This window comes from Oncorhynchus clarkii, chromosome 12, assembly GCF_045791955.1.
Source record: "Oncorhynchus clarkii lewisi isolate Uvic-CL-2024 chromosome 12, UVic_Ocla_1.0, whole genome shotgun sequence".
Taxonomy (NCBI): domain Eukaryota; kingdom Metazoa; phylum Chordata; class Actinopteri; order Salmoniformes; family Salmonidae; genus Oncorhynchus; species Oncorhynchus clarkii.
Window position 1 is genome coordinate 26,909,930 of NC_092158.1, and position 19,375 is coordinate 26,929,304.

Sequence of the window (19,375 nt, forward strand, 5' to 3'; positions counted from 1 at the left end):
TACCTCATGAGTCTTGCAAATGTTCATGGGCACAATAGAAATCATGCCAACTCATGCCACTCGTAGCACACGCTCCAGCAGGTATAGCTCACTGGTCACCCCCAAAGCCAATTCCTCCTTTGGTCGCCTTTCCTTCCAGTTCTCTGCTGCCACTGACTGGAATGAACTGCAAAAATCACGGAAGCTGGAGATTCCCATCTCCCTCACTAGCTTTAAGAACCAGCTGTCAGAGCAGCTCACAGATCACTGCATCTGCTCATAGCCCATCTGTATACAGCCCATCTATCTACCTCATTCCCATACTGTATTTATTTATTTTGCTCCTTTTGCACCACAATATCTCTACTTGCACATCCATCTTTTGCACTTCTACCATTCCAGTGTTTAATTGCCATATTGTAATTACTTCGCCACCATGGCCTATTTATTGCCTTAACTCCCTTATTTGACCTTATTTCCACTCACTGTAAGTAGACTTTGTTTTCTTTTTTTTCTACTGTATTATTGACTGTGTTTTGTTTATTCCATGTGTAACTCTGTGTTGTTGAATGTGTCGAACTGCTATGCTTTATCTTGGCCAGGTCGCAGTTGCAAATGAGAACTTGTTCTCAACTAGCTTACCTGGTTAAATAAAGGTGAAATAAAAATAAAATAAAATAATTAATGTTTGGCTAAATGCAAATGTATCGTATGCCTGTCAAACATGTAACAGAAATATCTACGTGTTGCAAAAAACAGTATGGGGATGGAATGATGAAACGCTAGCAATTATTTTAATATAGATATACCACATGTATTTAAACATATGAAAGCAAGAGAAAACATTTCAACAAGAGAAAATAATCACTTTCCACTGGCTGGAGTTTGGAGAGTGCAAGTGAAGAGCAGTGCCTATGGTAATAATTCATTTTAAACAAATTCCAAATGCAAGTTTCATAAGCAAATGATCCATTTCAAGCAATTGTTAGATACAAAAATAGCAGTAGGCCTTTGCTAAAAATGGTTGCCCCTCTGCTGATGAGCTTGTAAAGTAAACAGTTCATATTTTTGATCACCAACATTGTTTTGAGCTGCATATTTAACTATTATGGCAATACTCTCTTCTTATAATTTGACGTTTGTGCTGCACACAATCCTATAGCTGTAAAGCAAATCACCAATAGGTTTGCTTATTCACCACCTGAGCTGTGTTGATTGACAGTTTGACCCTCCTCAGGGGGTGGCTGAATGGAAGACATACAAGAACAGAGTTTAATGGCTGTGATACTGTAGGAGATAACTGAGGATGGATCAGCAACATTGTAGTTACTCCACAATACTAACATAAATGACAGAGTGAAAAGAAGGAATCCTGTACAGAAAAAATATATTCCAAAACATGCACCCTGTTTGCAATAACTCACTAAAGTAATACTGCAAAAAAATGTGGCAAAAGAAATAACTTTTTGTCCTGAATACAAAACATTATCTTTGGGGCAAATCCACTGGAGTTGCTTACTAAGACAACATTGAATGTTCCTGAGTGGTCTAGTTACATTAAAAAAAAACTTAAATTGACTTGAAAATCTATGGCAAGACTTGAAAATGGCTGTCTAGCATTGATCGACATTATTTGACAGAACAAATTTTGTGCAATCCAGGTGTGCAAAGCTCAGAGACTCACTCAGAAAGACTCACAGCTGTAATCACTGCCTAAGGTGTTAACATGTATAGACTCAGGAGGTTGAATACTTTTCTAATCCAGATATATTAGTGTTTTTCATTATTATTATTATATATTTTTTTCTAACTTTGACATTACAGAGTATTTTGTGTAAATGGTTGACAGAAAATGTAAATTAAATCCATTTTAATCCCACTTTGTAACAAAATAAAATGTGGGAAAAGTCAAGGGGTGTGAATACTTTTTGAAATCACTGTAGGGTAGTTGTCATTTCATTGAACTATTGTTTTAAGTCAAAATCAAATCACATGTTATTGGTCACATACACATATTTAGAAGATGTTATTGGTCACATACACATATTTAGAAGATGTTATTGGTCACATACACATATTTAGAAGATGTTATTGGTCACATACACATATTTAGATGTTATTGGTCACATACACATATTTAGATGTTATTGGTCACATACACATATTTAGATGTTATTGGTCACATACACACATTTAGCAGATGTTATTGGTCACATACACACATTTAGCAGATGTTATTGGTCACATACACATATTTAGAAGATGTTATTGGTCACATACACATTTAGATGTTATTGGTCACATACACATATTTAGATGGTATTGGTCACATACACACATTTAGCAGATGTTATTGGTCACATACACATATTTAGCAGATGTTATTGGTCACATACACATATTTAGAAGATGTTATTGGTCACATACACATATTTAGAAGATGTTATTGGTCACATACACATATTTAGAAGATGTTATTGGTCCCATACACATATTTAGAAGATGTTATTGGTCACATACACATATTTAGAAGATGTTATTGGTCACATACACATATTTAGCAGATGTTATTGGTCACATACACACATTTAGCAGATGTTATTGGTCACATACACACATTTAGCAGATGTTATTGGTCACATACACATATTTAGAAGATGTTATTGGTCACATACACATATTTAGAAGATGTTATTGGTCACATACACATATTTAGAAGATGTTATTGGTCACATACACATATTTAGCAGATGTTATTGGTCACATACACATATTTAGCAGATGTTATTGGTCACATACACACATTTAGCAGATGTTATTGGTCACATACACACATTTAGCAGATGTTATTGGTCACATACACACATTTAGCAGATGTTATTGGTCACATACACATATTTAGAAGATGTTATTGGTCACATACACATATTTAGAAGATGTTATTGGTCCCATACACATATTTAGATGTTATTGGTCACATACACATATTTAGCAGATGTTATTGGTCACATACACATATTTAGCAGATGTTATTGGTCACATACACACATTTAGCAGATGTTATTGGTCACATACACACATTTAGCAGATGTTATTGGTCACATACACATATTTAGCAGATTTTATAGCAGGTGTAGCGAAATGCTTGTGTTCCTAGCTCCAACAGTACAGTAATATCTAAAAATTCACAACAATACACACAAATCCAAAAGTAAAATAGAAAGAATGGAATTAAGAAATATATAAATATTAGGATGAGCAATGTCGGAGTGGCATTACAGTATATACATATGAAATGAGTAAAGCAGTATGTAGTGTTCCATTATTAAATTGACTAGTGATTCCATGTCTATGTACATAGGTCAGCAGCCTCTAAGGTGCAGGGTTGAGTAACTGGGTGGTAGCCGGCTAGTGATGGCTATTTAACAATCTGATGGCCTTGAGATAGAAGCTGTTCTTAGCTTTGATGCAAGGACAAGTGTTTGGTGATTTTGAATTAATGTTGAATTGATGTTGAATATGAAATTATGTATTACATCATGTGGTTTGAAGGAAGGAAGGTTATTCTCTTCATTTAATCATTAAATGGCTTTACTTTTCTATTAACGTTGAAATAATCGTATCATTAAGTGCCAGAAAGAACATTTTTACACAACACGGATCCACTTTTGAGACTTACAAGGTTACAATTACAACACCCCCCTAAAAAAAACTAATTTACACAAGTCTCAGGATTTTGATACTCTGCACTTTAAGTACCTCTGGTGAGGGACTTGATTAGTTATGAACGAGGAATTCACTACAAAGCAGTTCTGAGATATGACGTGAAAACGTATAACTCAGATCTAGACTTTTCGTAGATAGAACCTTATAATTACATGGTCACCAATAGTTTTTTGGGGGGGATTTAAGGATTGGTTCTCTAGTGCCTTAAATTGTATTTTTATTACTTTGACCAGGATTTGTGTAATGTGGAAGATCCCTGTGATGAATTCACATCCAGACACAGCCTTGAATGGAAGTTCCTGTTCTTAGATCACAGGTAAGAGGAGCAAAGAAAACTGTACATTTTGTACATCTGTTATCAGTCTTTAATTGAGTAGCTTCATATCCTGATGGAAAGCCACACTGTCATCGGTGCCCATCAACTGACATCCTCTGGGCTGCACATCTTTGGCGCTACAGTAACATATATATTTAAGAGGACAACTGCTGTTCTCTCCTGTCGCTATCTTGGCATTAACATGACATTGTTGTTTGTAAACTCTGTCTACTGGCGTGTCATACTGCCCCGCTGTGTCCCTTGGTTATGTTCCATCTGATTGGCTTTGGGTGAACAGGCTCAGTGTTCAGCAGACTGCTGGTGCTAGTGGCGTGACTGACTGATTGTGCTAGTTTCCACTGTGTGGCCTGGCGTCCTCACTAAGTAAGGCATTTAGACCTGCTGCCCTGCCCTGGATAGTGAGAGTGAGACACAAGATTAGTCTGCAATGTCACAGCTAATAAAGGACCAATGAGAAACAGCCCAGACTGCAACATTCTATCATTCATGACACCATCAGTGCAGTATCAAATCAAATCCCTAAGTACCTGCTAATCAAAGACCCTTGTGAATTCAGACCAGGGAGGATGGCAACCTCTCCAGGATTATTAGATAACTGTAAAGAAGGTAAAACCAAGGGAGGAAATTGTACATCCAGTGCTCTGCTGAGCTATAATTGGATATTCACAGCTCCTTGCCAAACTGCTGTGCTCTGCGCTGGGTCTCAAGAATGGCTCCCTCTATAATGTGACCTGCATGCCATTCTGAATTTGGCTTATGGGGGCCTAGGCTAAGTGGATTTAACTGAGCATTGATGAATGAAATGCACCAAGTGAGACACAATCACGTCATAATCATAGCTGTGATTATACGACATTGCCATGTTTACGCATTTTTTAGGCATTCGCAACATCGCACTCGCTCAGCCCTAGCCTATTTAGAGTGGTGATATTCTGTCAATGTGTCATAACTGTATGGATCATATGAAGTTATATTGCCCTGTGGGCAGTACAAACTTAGGTTTAATAATCATAATGTTTATGCATTTTTCAATGTACTTGTCAAGGTAATTATGGCATTATCAATCAAGTTATTCTCTCAAGGCTGTAAACGAGTACATTCTGACAAAATAAATACTTAAATGTCACAGTTTAACCAGTCTGTTGTTGTTATAAAACATAGCTGCCTAATATCTAGGTTATTCTCTCTTTCCAGAGCTTCACCAATCATTGGCTACTTGCCCTTTGAAGTTCTTGGGACTTCTGGCTATGATTACTATCATGTGGATGACTTGGAGCTTATAGCGCGGTGTCATAAGCAATGTAAGCAACTCTCTCCACTACCTCTTTCATCCCTCTCTCCCTCTCTCCCTCTCTCCCGCTCTCCCTCACTACCACAGGATCCAGGCAGCCATTTCAAAGAAAGAGGTCATCCCACTGTAGTTACATTTCTATTTCCACTTCACCAATGTGCATAAAAAGCCCAGACTTCTGAGACGGCTTAGAGCTTGCTACTCCTGATGTTTTAGGATTTTGGAAACAAGGGCAGTGTAGTGATTTGTGTATGCCTGACTGCTCTGTTGAAAATGTCCCTGTGTTGTGTTGTCTTCACAGTAATGCAGTTTGGGAAGGGTAAATCCTGCTACTATCGGTTTCTGACCAAGGGTCAGCAGTGGATCTGGCTCCAGACACACTACTACATTACATACCACCAGTGGAACTCCAAGCCAGAGTTCATAGTGTGCACTCACGCAGTCGTCAGGTAAACCTAATTCCTCTGTCTCTCTCTGTCATGTTTGGTCAAATATACTCTGATGCTGCCTGAGGGTCAGAACCCTCAGGCAGCTGTCTGTCATTAGATATTGTAAATTGAGGATGAATATCTGAACGTCTTGAAGAAAGATCTGGCGTTAATGGCCATGTACTCTTATAATCTCCACCCAGCACAGCCAGAAGAGGACTAGCCACCCCTCAGAGCCTGGTTCCTCTCTAGGTTACTTCCTAGGTTCCAACCTTTCTGGAGAGTTTTTCCTAGCCACTGTGCTTCTGCATCTGCATTGCTTGCTGTTTGGAGCTTTAGACTGGGTAGATGTAAAAAGTGCTTTATAAAACAAATTTGATTGATTGTTGATGGAAAAGCTAGGCTTATGGGCAAATCATTTGACATTTGATCTGTCTTTCTATAACACTCTGTCACGGACTTGAAGTTACGCGGAGGTGAGAGCGGAGAGGAGGAGAGAGTTTGGCTTGGAGGAAACGTCACCTGAGGTGGCCACTTCGTCCTCCATAAAGGTATGAAGAAGAGTCACTAGGATCAAATATAAATAATGAATCATAAAGAATGTTACAATAACTTCCAGTATTCAAGTTTCCCAATAAACAGCCATTTTACCACGTTCAATCATGTACATTACAATCATGTACAGTAGTGCTCTACTTCCCTATCCTGTGTCAGTGTTCAGAGCTAAGTGGGATGGTGAAATGCCATGCAAATACAGAGCTTTCAAGTGTCAGGCATTGTTGTGTGTATTCTGAGTGGGTAAAAGCCAATATGTCCCAGATCTTATTGGCGCTGTCAGTACTTGATACTCCTCTGTCTATCCTGTGTGTTCCAGGCTCAGGAGGTGTACCTGGACATCTGTCCCAATCTGGACCCTCCCGGACAGGACAGGATGAGCGGGGCATGCTCAGTGTCCTCCCACAGCTCCCGGAAATCCTCCCACACAGCCCTGTCCGACTCGGCATGTGAGTCCCTCTGTTGCTGTCTTTGTCCAGCTAACCCAAATACCCCCATACTGAATTAGTCCGTTTAGACTTGAACCCTGTACTATACAACACCACTTTCACCCTAATCCAAACTCTGCACCACCATACACTCACTTACTGTATACAATTTTGGATTTAAATGGTTAATTATAAGTATGCGTAACCTTCTACATATTGAATCATTTTCCCCACCAGCCAACACGTCCTTGCGGTTCACAGACGCTTGCACACCATCACGACAGTCTGCATCAGTCGCGGGGACAGAGAAGAATTTGGCCAGACTCGTACCCAGTAGTGCAAAGGTCAGTTCACCTCATTAAGAACTAGCCAGTGGAAAAACCAATACTTGTAGAAAAACATCAGCCTGGAATCCTGCTCAACTCCCCTTCTGTGTTTGTTGTCCTTCACCTTATAGACTTTGGTACAGAGGCAAAACTCGTTTGACCTCCTTCCCCAACTGAGCCTACCCCCTTCTCCTACCTGCAGCCAGCACTCCGTAATGGTTGGTGTTTAGTCTAATCTCTCCTGTCTGTCTGTCGCCTGCCTGCTTACTGTTTGTCTAGTAGTCTCCCAGTATTATGACAGCTTGCTCTTGTCTGTTGGTTGACATCCTCGTTTGTTTGTGTGAAATGTCTCCACTCTTACTTGATTTTAGACCACAGCAACGTAATTGGGGATGATCATATTATAGCTGTAAATGTAGATGACAATTAAATTCCAGATGTAAAACTACTATTCTCAAGTATGTATAAATGGTCTCAAGATGATCACTTCAACTCATGTTAAATGAGGCCCAGTAAAAGCATCTCCTACATCTGCATGAAAACAAGAAGAAGAGCTGGAAACAAGAAGAGCTGGAAGTGCTAATCAAGCGATAATGATTGTGAGGATGATTTCTGTGGACCTCAAGTGCTTGAGTGCTGTATTTCTGAACTACAGCAGAGTCCTCCTTGGCTCTGAAAATGTGTGTAGGCAGCTGTGAAGGCTTGTGCCAGAGCATCGCCCATGCATGGTACTTTGTTGTGAACCGCCGTTATCATGATGGCTGTGCATCCTATTATTTCCATCGCAGCAACAACAACAACAACAACAACAGCAGCAGCAGTCCATGTACCAACAGCAGCCCCAAGAGCCTCAGCTAGGTGTGATGAACCAGCTCAAGGAGCAGCTGGAGGAGAGGACGCGCATCCTGCAGATGGACATTAAGACTCAGCAGCAGGAGCTGCATGACATCAAGGAGAAGCTTCAGCTAGCTAACCTCCAGGTAACCCTGCTTACCGCTAGTCAGACTCCCGGCCTAAAGCAGTCCCTTAACCTAAGCCAGGGTTTCCCCAAACTTGGTCCTCTGTTTTGTTTTTTGCCATAACACTACACAGCTGATTCAAATAATACATTAATCATCTAGCTTTGCATCAGCTGTGTCGTGCTACCCTTGGGGTCCTGAGGACCGAGATTGGGAAATGCTAACCTAAGCCAATTGTCATAGAGTGGATACAGTAGCTAAGCCCTCCTGTGTTTGTGTGTGTGTAGATGTTGTTACAGCAACCCATCCATGGTGACTTTGGCCAGGTCCAACAGCAGCAGCCTCAGCAGCAGGGTCCAGGGAGGCCGGTCCAGCAGCATCAGCCCCAGTCTAGGGTGATCAGGCAGGCCTCGGCCCACTCCAAACAGCCTCTCCATGGAGCCCACGACTCGTCCCCTCACTCTCTCCTCAGAGAGCACAGCACACCCTCCCCTCAGGTACCCCAGCTCTCCATCTATACTCTTATCCCAATAGCTTTAGACTTTTACTTTGTATAGAGTTAGCAGGGAAATATTCACCATAGTCCCTGCGCCCAAGGAAGCGAAGGTAACCTGCACAAATGATTACTGCCCCGTAGCACTCACGTCGGGAGCCATGAAGTGCTTTGAAAGGCTGGTCATGGCTCACATCAACAGCATCCTCCCTAGACCCACTCCAAATTGCATACCACCCCAACAGATCCACAGATGACACAATCTCAATCGCACTCCACACTGCGCTTTCCCATCTGGACAAAAGGAACACCTATGTGAGAATGCTGTTCATTGACTACAGCTCAGCGTTCAACACCATAGTGCCCATGAAGCTCATCACTAAGCTAAGGACCCTGGGACTAAACACTTCCCTCTGCAACTGGATCCTGGATTTCCTGACGGGCCACCCCCAGGTGATAAGGGTAGGCATCAACACGTCTGCCATGCTGATCCTCAACACTGGGGCCCCTCAGGGGTGTGTACTTAGTCCCCTCCTGTACTCCCCGTTCACCCATGACTGTGTGGCCAAACACGACTCCAACACCATCAAGTTTGCTGATGACACAACAGTGGTAGGCCTGATCACCGACAACGATGAGACCGCCTATAGGGAGGAGGTCAGTGAACTGGCAGTGTGGTGCCCGGACAACAACCTCTCCCTCAATGTGAGCAAGACAAAGGAGCTGATCGTGGACTATAGGAAAAGGCGGGCCAAACAGGCCCCCATTAACATCGATGGGGCTGTAGTGGAGCGGGTCGAGAGTTTCAAGTTCCTTGGTGTCCACATCACCAACGAACTATCATGTTCCAAACACACCAATTCAGTCGTGAAGAGGGCACAACAACACCTTTTCCCCCTCAGGAGACTGAAAAGATTTGGCATGGGTCCTCAGATCCCCTCAAAAAAGATTTGGCATGGGTCCCCAGATCCTCAAAGTTCTACAGCTTCACCATCGAGAGCATCCTGACCGGTTGCATCACCGCCTGGTATGGCAACTGCTCAGCATCTGACTGTAAGGCGCTACAGAGGGTAGTGCGTGCAGCCCAGTATATCACCGGGGCCAAGCTTCCTGTCATCCAGGACCTACAGTTGAAGTCGAAAGTTTACATACACTTAGGTTAGAGTCATTAAAACTCGTTTTTCAACCACTCCACAAACTTCTTGTTAACAAACTATAGTTTTGGCAAGTCGGTTAGTACATCTACTTTGTTCATGACACAAGTAATTTTTCCAACAATTGTTCACAGACAGATTATTTCCCAAATAATTCACTGTATCACAATTCCAGTGGGTCAGAAGTTAACATACACTAAGTTGACTGTGCCTTTAAACAGCTTGGAAAATTCCAGAAAATTATGTCATGGCTTTAGAAGCTTCTGATTGGGGCGGCAGGTAGCTTAGTGTTTAGAGTGTTGGACTAGTAACCGAACAGTTGCAAGATCGAATCCTTGACAAGGTAAAAATCTGTTGTTCTGTCCCTGAACAAGGCAGTTAACCCACTGTTCCTAGGCCGTCATTGAAAGTAAGAATTTGTTCTTATCTGACTTTCCTAGTTAAATAAGGGTAAAGTAAAAAAAAAATAGGCTAATTGACATCATTTGAGTCAATTGGAGGTGTATCTGTGGATGTATTTCAAGGCCTACCTTCAAACTCAGTGCCTCTTTGCTTGACATCAAAAGAATCAAAAGAAATCAGCCAAGACCTCAAAAAAATAATTGTAGACCTCCACAAGTCTGGTTCATCCTTGTGAGCAATTTCTAAACGCCTGAAGGTGCCACATTAATCTATACAAACAGTAGTAAACAAGTGTAAACACCATGGGATCACGCAGCCGTCATACCGCTCAGGAAGGAGATGCGTTCTGTCTCCTAGAGATGAACGTACTTTGGTGCTAAAAGTGCAAATCAATCCCAGAACAACAGCAAGGGACCTTGTGAAGATGCTGGAGGAAACAGGTACAAAAGTATCTATATCCACAATAAAACGAGTCCTATATCGACATAAACTGAAAGGCCGCTCAGCAAGGAAGAAGCCACTGCTCCAAAACCGCCATATAAAAGCCAGACTACAGTTTGCAACTGCGCATGGGGACAAAGATTGTACTTTTTGGAGAAATGTCTTCTGGTCTGATGAAACAAATATAGAACTGTTTGGCCATAATGACCATCGTTATTTTTGGAGGAAAAAGGGGGAGGCTTGCAAGCCGAAGAACACCATCCCAACCGTGAAGCACGGGGGTGGCAGCATCATGTTGTGGGGGTGCTTTGCTGCCTTAGGGACTGGTGGACTTCACAAAATAGGTGGCATCATAGGAAGTAAAATTATGTGGATAAATTGAAGCAACATCTCAAGACATCAGTCAGGAAGTTAAATCTCGGTTGCAAATGGGTCTTCCAAATGGACAATGACCCCAAGCATACTTCCAAAGTTGTGGCAAAATGGCTTAAGGACAACAAAGTCAAGGTATTGGAGTAGCCACAAAGCCCTGACCTCAATCCTGTAGAAAAATTGTGGGCAGAACTGAAAAAGCGTGTGCGAGCAAGGAGGCCTACAAACCTGACTCAGTTACACCAGCTATGTCAGGAGGAATGGACCAATATTCACCCAACTTATTGTGGGAAGCTTGTGGAAGGCTACCTGAAACCTTTGACCCAATCCAAACAATTTAATGGCAATGCTACCAAATACTAGTTGAGTGTATGTAAACTTCTGACCCACTGGGAATGTGATAAAATAAATAAAACCTGAAATAAATCATTCTCTCTACTATTATTCTGACATTTCACATTCTTAAAATAAAGTGGTGATCCTAACTGACCTAAGACATGGAATTTTTACTATGAGTAAATGTCAGGAATTGTGAAAAAATGATTTTAAATGTATTTGACTAAGGTGTATGTAAACTTCTGACTTCAACTGTATGTAATAGGCAGTGTCAGAGGAAAGTCCAAAAAATTGTCAGAGACTTCAGTCACCCAAGTGATAGACTGTTTTCTCTGCTACCGCACGGCAAGCGGTACCGGAGCGCCAAGTCTAGGACCAAAAGGCTCCTCAACAGCTTCTATCCCCAAGTCATAAGACTGCTGAACAATTAATCAAATGGCCACCAGACTATTTGCATTGACAACCCCCCTCCCCATTTGTTTTGTACACTGCTGCTACTCATTGACTCGGCACCGGTACCCCCTGTATATAGCCTATTGTTATTTTATTGTGTTACTTTTAATATTCCTTACTCTAGTTTATTTGGTATATATTTTTTAAACTCTTCTTGAACTGCACTGTTGGTTAAGGGCTTGTTAGTAAGCATTTCATGGTAAGGTCTACACTGGTTGTATTTGCCGCATGTGACAAATAAAGTTTGATTTAGATTTCAAATATACAAGGACGTGTTTTGTTCATGACTGTAGTCAACCTGGTGTTAATGTCCCTGTTGTTGTTGTTTAGGTGCAGCAGAGATTGATAAGGAATGCAGGCGGGCAGATGCAGGCAGTCAGTCTCCCGGTGCACACCCACACCAGCCTGACCATGCCCTTTTACAGCAACCCCATGATGTTCTCTCAGCAGATGAACACACAGCCACTGCAGGACGCAAACCAAAGACACTCAGACACCGAGTTCAGTCAAGAGGGACAGTTACGGTGAGCCCTACAGACAGTAAAACACTCTGATTTCTTGTTGCACAATTTCCTTTCAAGAACGTGTTGAGTCTGTTCTTCATGGTCAGTGTAACTCAGCTTTTAGTTTGGTCTGAATTGAAGCAACTTGTAACGGAATACATTTTGGGAAACATTGACATGGCAAGCTGTATATTATCAAAACAAAGCTTTATGATTTGAAGTTAATCATGACTACATTGTATGAATTCTGAATGAAAGAGCACCTGCTTAACACCAGCTTACCTTGATATGAAAGTCTTGTCCTTCTGTTAACTTAATCAAAAATAAAAGTAGATTTGAGTTCTTCAGGTTGAAATCAAATGGTTAGAAGAAAAAGGTTAGGGTGACATTGGAGAGGGAATAGTCTCCTTGAGTCACAAAACCTTTTGTCTTGTCTATTGGACTCACACTGTATTTTTGAGATGGATAAGTATGTCAAGGGTGGAAAATACCAGCTTGTGCAATCTCAGCCCTCATGGCCCAGGGGTCATTTTTAGAAAGGTTGGAGTTCCAGATTTGACACTGACATAGACCGTTCTTTCTGGCAGCATGCTGCTCAACCAGCCAATGCATACCCTCTTACCTGATAGCAGTATGAGCTCCCAGACTTCCCAGTGCAACACAGCCATCCAGCAAACCAAGTAAGTGTGTGATTGAGTGTGTATATAATCATTATGTTGACTTTCTTTACATGGTCTGTTATTTGACCCATATGTAGTACATGCAGTGAAATATGAGAACATTTATCCTTGATATGACCTGATTGTACTTAAAACACATGATATAAACTTACAGTTGAAGTCGGAAGATTACATACACCTTAGCCAAATACATTTAAACTCAGTTTTTCACAATTCCTGACATTTAATCCAAGTAAAAATTCCTTGTTTTATGTCAGTTAGGATCACAACTTTATTTTAAGAATGTGAAATGTCAGAATAATAGTAGAGAGAATGATTTATTTCAGCTTTTATTTCTTTCATCACATTCCCAGTGGGTCAGAAGTACATACACTCAATTAGTATTTGGTAGCATTGCCTTAAATTGTTTAACTTGGGTCAAACGTTTCAGGTAGCCTTCCACAAGCTTCCCACAATAAGTTGGGTAAATTTTGGCCCATTACTCCTGACAGAGCTGGTGTAACTGAGTCAGGTTTGTAGTCCTCCTTGCTCGCACATGGTTTTTGAGTTCTGCCCACACATTTTTTATAGGATTGCGGTCAGGGCTTTGTGATGGTCACTCCAATACCTTGACTTTGTTGTCCTTAAGCCATTTTGCCACAACTTTGGAAGTATGCTTGGGGTCATTGTCCAATTGGAAGACCCATTTGCGACCAAGCTTTTACTTTCTGACTGATGTCTTGAGATGTTGCTTCAATATATCCACATAATTTTACTTCCTCATGATGCCATCTATTTTGTGAAGTGCACCAGTCCCTCCTGCAGCAAAGCACCCCCACAACATGATGCTGCCACCCCCGTGCTTCATGGTTGGGATGGTGTTCTTCGGCTTGCAAGCATCCACATTTTTCCTCCAAACATAATGATGGTCATTATGGCCAAACAGTTCTATATTTGTTTCATCAGACCAGAAGACATTTCTCCAAAAAGTATGATCTTTGTCCCCATGTGCAGTTGCAAACCATAGTCTGGCTTTTTTGGAGCAGTGGCTTCTTCCTTACTGAGTGGCCTTTCAGGTTATGTTGATATAGGACTCGTTTTACTGTGGATATAGATACTTTTGTACCTGTTTCCTCCAGCATCTTCACAAGGTCCTTTGCTGTTGTTCTGGGATTAATTTGTACTTTTCGTACGTTCATCTCTTAAGAAGCAGAATTAGTCTCCTTCCTGAGCGGTATGATGGTTGCGTGGTACCATTGTGTTTACACTTGCGTACTATTGTTTGTACAGATGAACGTGGTACCTTCAGGTGTTTGGAAATTGCTCCCAAGGATGAACCAGACTTGTGGAGGTCTACAAATTTTTTTCTGAGGTCTTGGCTGATTTCTTTTGATTTTCCCATGATGTCAAGCAAAGAGGCATTGAGTTTGAAGGTAGGCCTTGAAATACATCCACAGGTACACCTCCAATTGACTCAAATGATGTCAATTAGCTTATCAGAAACTTCTAATGTCATGACATAATTTTCTGGGATTTTCCAAGCTGTTTAAAGGCACAGTCAACTTAGTGTATGTAAACTTCTGACCCACTGGAATTGTAATAAGTGAAATAATCTGACTGTAAACAATTGTTGGACAAATTACTTGTGTCATGCACAAAGTAGATGTCCTAACCGACTTGCCAAAACTATAGTTTGTTAACAAGACATTTGTGGAGTGGTTGCAAGACAAGTTTTAATGACTCCAACCTAAGTGTATGTCAACTTCCGACTTCAACTGTATTTGCAAATAATCAGACCATACAGAAATCGAAGTGTTAAAGACAAAATAAACATATTCTGTTACTATGAACACAGTAAATGTAGTTGACCGGTTGATTGCGCTCATCCCTCCCCAGATACACCCTGGAGCAGCAGATGATGACCCCGTCGTTCCCCATGCAGCAGGTGAACTGCAACGCTGTCCTGGTCCCCTCCCCTGTATTCACGTCCCCCATCATGATCCCTCACAACAGCTTTATCACGCACCAGGCCCAGCCCACCTACCACCCTCAGCAGCAGGCCAACCATCACTCTCTACAGCTGCAGCAGCCACAGCAGTTCTTTCAGGTAAAGTAGTAGTCCTACTACTTGCAGTCGTGTGATCGCAGGCCTTGGGCTGGCGGGGGTTTGGCTCACTCTGTAGAATAACTAGTATCACCTCACTTATGCCTTGATCCCTTTCTGTTGATAGATGCAGCCCCAAGGACTCTTACACAGTGGACCCACTCAGGCGTTCTTCCACGCCACTAATATCCCACAGCAAGGTACTGTGGGTTATATTCAACAACAACCGCAGCAGCAGCAACCACAACAGCAGCAACAACACCACCATTCCCAAAACCAGACTGGCAACCTTTCAGACTTCCGAAATATGCTCACTCGGTAGCACCGAAGACTCAAACAGAGTTGTTAGTTATCCCCTGAAATGTATTGTCACAGGTTCAGTGGCAGAATTATCTGGGATGCATAGAAGAGACAGAGGCTATTTGGCGCCATGCTGTGCAGTGTTATTCGCTGTCTAAGAAGCCAAAGTGGCTTTGTTTCCACAGCAACAAAAAAAACGAAAATATGCCTGTGGTGACCTTACTTCTGATAAGGAGCCACCCTTTTCAGACAAAGCAGTTTTTGTACCCCATGCTGGGGTGAACCACAGTCAGAGACTGCTTGGACCGGTGGCGGCCCCCAATGTGACAGCTCTCCCAGAAATGAAAAAGGAGTCCGTGTGCTGAAGGCTTGTGCTTCACTGCACCATCAGCCTCTCTGTCCCACTCCACAAAGCTACTGGGACCATGCTTACACGTCATATTTCATCATGACACTGCTGGATGGAGAAAACTATGAAAGTAATCATAAGGAAAACAGTTCTGCTATGTGTTTTTATGCAGATATGTTTTCAACAAAAAAAAATAGGTTATTGTTAGGTGAGTCTAGTTGTGCACTGACTGCACTTGTTCATAGCATCTGTCCTGATGTTCAGAGAGTAAACACAAGCAGTGAACATTTACTTCTTCAAAGTTGCATCTTCATTTCACATGAAAAACACTTTGTGTCTGTGAGTTATGGTTTTGTTGTGCAGTTGTTGCATACTTTTTTGTTATGAAACAGCAGTTTTACAAACCTATAAAACAACAATATTTTCCCCAGAAGGAAATGTAAAGGAAGGGTTCATTTTGATGTTGGACATCAGTTGTTATTTCATCACACATTCAAATCAGTCATCCTAGATACAGTGCATTCGGAAAGTATTCAGACCACTTCCCTTTTTCTACATTTTGTTACGTTACAGCTTTATTCTAAAATGAATTAAATCTATTTTTTCCTCATCAATCTACACAAAATACCCCATAATGACATAGCAAAAACTGTTTTTTAGACATTTTGCAAATGTATATAAAAAAAATAAAAGGAAATGTCACATTTACATAAGTATTCAGACCCTTTAATCAGTACTTTGTTGAAGCACCTTTGGCAGCGATTACAGCCTCGAGTCTTCTTGGGTATGACGCTACAAGCTTGGCAAACATGTATTTGAGGAGTTTATCCCATTCTTCTCTGCAGATCCTCTTAAGCTCTGTCAGGTTGGATGAGGAGCGTCGCTGCACAGCTATTTTCAGGTCTCTCCAGAGATGTTCGATCGGGTTCAAGTTTGGGCTCTGGCTGGGCCACTCAAGGACATTCAGAGACTTGTCCCAAAGCCACTCCTGCGTTGTCTTGGCTGTGTGCTTAGGATCGTCCTGTTGGAAGGTGAATCCTTGGCCCCAGTCTGAGGTCCTGAGCGTTCTGGAGCAGGTTTTCATCAATGATCTCTCTGTACTTTGCTCAGTTCATCTTTCCCTCGTTCTTGAATATTGTCCCAGTCCCTGCCGGATGCTGCCACCACCATGCTTCACCGTAGGGATGGTGCCAGGCTTCCTCCAGACGTAATGCTTGGCTTTAAGGCCAAAGAGTTCAATCTTTGTTTCATCAGTCTAGAGAATCTTGTTTCTCATCGTCTGAGATTCTTTAGGTGCCTTTTGACAAACTCCAAGAGGGCTGTCATATGCCTTTTACTGAGGAGTGGATTCCGTCTGGCCACTCTACCATAAAGGCCTGATTGGTGGAGGGCTGCAGAGATGGTTGTTCTTCTGGAAGGTTCTCCCATCTAGACAGAGGAACTCTGGAGCTCTCTCAGAGTTACCATTGGGTTCTTGGTCACCTCACTGACCAAGGCCCTTCTACCCCGATTGCTCAGTTTGGCCAGGCGGCCAGCACTAGGAAGAGTCTTGGTGGTTCCAAACTTCTTCCATTTAAGAATGATGGAGGTCACTGTGTTCTTGGGGACTTTCAATGCTGCAGACATTTTTTGGTACCCTTCCCCAGATCTTTGCCTCGACACAATCCTGTCTCGGAGCTCTACGGACAATTCCTTCGACCTCATGGCTTTGTTTTTGCTCTGACATGCACTGTCAACTGTGAGACCTTATATAGACAGGTGTATGCCTTTCCAAATCATGTCCAATCAATTGAATTTACCATAGGTGGACTCCAATCTAGGTTGTAGAAACAGCTCAAGGATGATCAATGGAAACGGGATGCACCTCAGCTAAAATTTTTTAGTCTCATAGCAAAGGGTCTGAATATTTATGTAAATAAGGTATTTCAGTTTTTTTTATATAAATTTGCAAACATTTCTAAAAACCTGTTTTCGCTATGTTATTATGAGGTATTGTGTGTAGATTGATGAGGAATGAATTGTTATTTAATGCATTTTAGAATAAGGCTATAACGTAATAAATGTGGAGAAGGTCAAGGGGTGTGAATACTTTCCGAATGCACTGTATACTGTAATTGATATCATTATTAAACATTATAGTATGTTCACCACCCAACACTATTAGTCCATGTTTGAAAAAATATATTGTTTAAATGACTGACAAAGCACCTGGAAACCTATCCTCATACAAGTATAACCCTATTATGTTCACTATAGAATCAAATATGTTGACATTTAATTTTCTAAAACTAAAGAAAAGTACCAATTACTAATGGCAACATTTTCATTAAATAATTCGTAAAAATCAGGCTTCATATTTTTTTTTTCACACTTTAATGGACGGAGCAAACCTTATTAGTAGACTACCATAGCATGTTTGTTAATTTACCATATATTTCAAAACAAGTGTAAGCAGGCAGCCATTATTGTTATGTCTTGTTGTTCTACTGTGTGCATTTTTATTGGGGAATTTAAATATATAAAACAATACCCACTGGGCACATCACGTCATTTTAATATGGAAATGTGGGTCATATTTGGTTGAGACGTTAATCAATGAGATTTCAACATTTATTCACCCACTCAAAAAGACAACCAGAAGTTTGTTGAATTCCCAATGTGTTGTCACTATGCTTTCAACCATCTAAAAGCACAACCAAATTCCAATGGAAAAACAATGTCTGGTTTTTGGTTCAGTTGTCGTCTAAATGTGTTATCACTGCAATTTCAACCATTTAAAAGCACAACAAAGTTCAAATGGGAATAGAATGTCAGATATGTTGTATTTATACAACAACTTAATGTGTTATCACTGTGCTTCATCTCATAGCACAACCCAATGACCTGGATTGCAGTTGAAGTTACATTTAAAGGTACATAGTGAAAGTGATCAATTCTGTTCAAGATTCTGCACAGATTATTATAGCAATTATTATAGCAATCTCTACAGACCTGCGACCTTTGCATGCTATTTTGAACATGCAAGCTTTCTATGATTACATAAGACATTTAGAGTTACAGTAGACTCATTTCAAAATGTGGCCATGGATGCATTACTCATTTAGGCTGAATAAATACTGTTACATTAGTTTGTAAAATAGCCTTAACTTTAGGCTATTTACTGTATCACAAAAGTAATATTGAATTGTGTTTGGTGGACAACAACCAAATATCAACATTTAAAGGATATCTAACGCTTGGATGGTTTCATCTGAGCCACTGGCTTAATCCTATTCTTTAACTTTTATTTTTGGTTAAATTGGAGACGTCAATCCAATGTATAATTTGTTAAATTGTCGACAAGTTAATAGGTCATTTACTCTATTGCAAAAGTGGTGCCACTGACTAAGTCTGGCTTCAAATCCAGTATGTCTACAAATGAATAATGAATATGTTGAATTCACATCTCCATCTCAACCAAGACGCAAAGTTAAAGAATATACTAAATCAAATCAAACTGTATTTTAGGTGCATTTAAAGTTTTTGATTCGATTTAGTCCCATTCTTTAACTTACATTTTTGGTTGAGATGGAGACGTGAATCCAACATATTAATGATTAACATGAAGATGACATTTGAAATCAACCAAGCTTTAAACCCTAGGCCTATATGTATTGTCTATATTTAGTTGAACTCTGGGTTGAATTGAAACAATAGCTGTTGATGACTTTTTAAATGCTATATATGCCTGACTAGTATCATTGATATACAGTGGGGCAAAAAAGTATTTAGTCAGCCACC

General features: G+C 40.9%; 1 protein-coding gene across 2 annotated transcripts in view; it reads left to right on the plus strand.

The window, feature by feature from the left end:
* LOC139422953 (neuronal PAS domain protein 2) overlaps nt 1–16,287 on the plus strand; it is a 45,802-nt gene extending 29,515 nt beyond the window's left edge. For both annotated transcript variants that reach the window (XM_071174467.1, XM_071174466.1), the window contains exons 10-21: nt 3,939–4,021; nt 5,237–5,343; nt 5,635–5,782; nt 6,228–6,312; nt 6,636–6,765; nt 6,982–7,088; nt 7,859–8,050; nt 8,317–8,526; nt 12,011–12,204; nt 12,771–12,863; nt 14,739–14,949; nt 15,074–16,287. In XM_071174467.1, the coding sequence (XP_071030568.1) occupies nt 3,939–4,021; nt 5,237–5,343; nt 5,635–5,782; nt 6,228–6,312; nt 6,636–6,765; nt 6,982–7,088; nt 7,859–8,050; nt 8,317–8,526; nt 12,011–12,204; nt 12,771–12,863; nt 14,739–14,949; nt 15,074–15,268 (1,755 nt within the window). In that variant the 3' untranslated portion in view covers nt 15,269–16,287. The remainder of the gene's footprint in view (nt 1–3,938; nt 4,022–5,236; nt 5,344–5,634; nt 5,783–6,227; nt 6,313–6,635; nt 6,766–6,981; nt 7,089–7,858; nt 8,051–8,316; nt 8,527–12,010; nt 12,205–12,770; nt 12,864–14,738; nt 14,950–15,073) is intronic.
* Nucleotides 16,288–19,375: the final 3,088 nt, after the last annotated feature.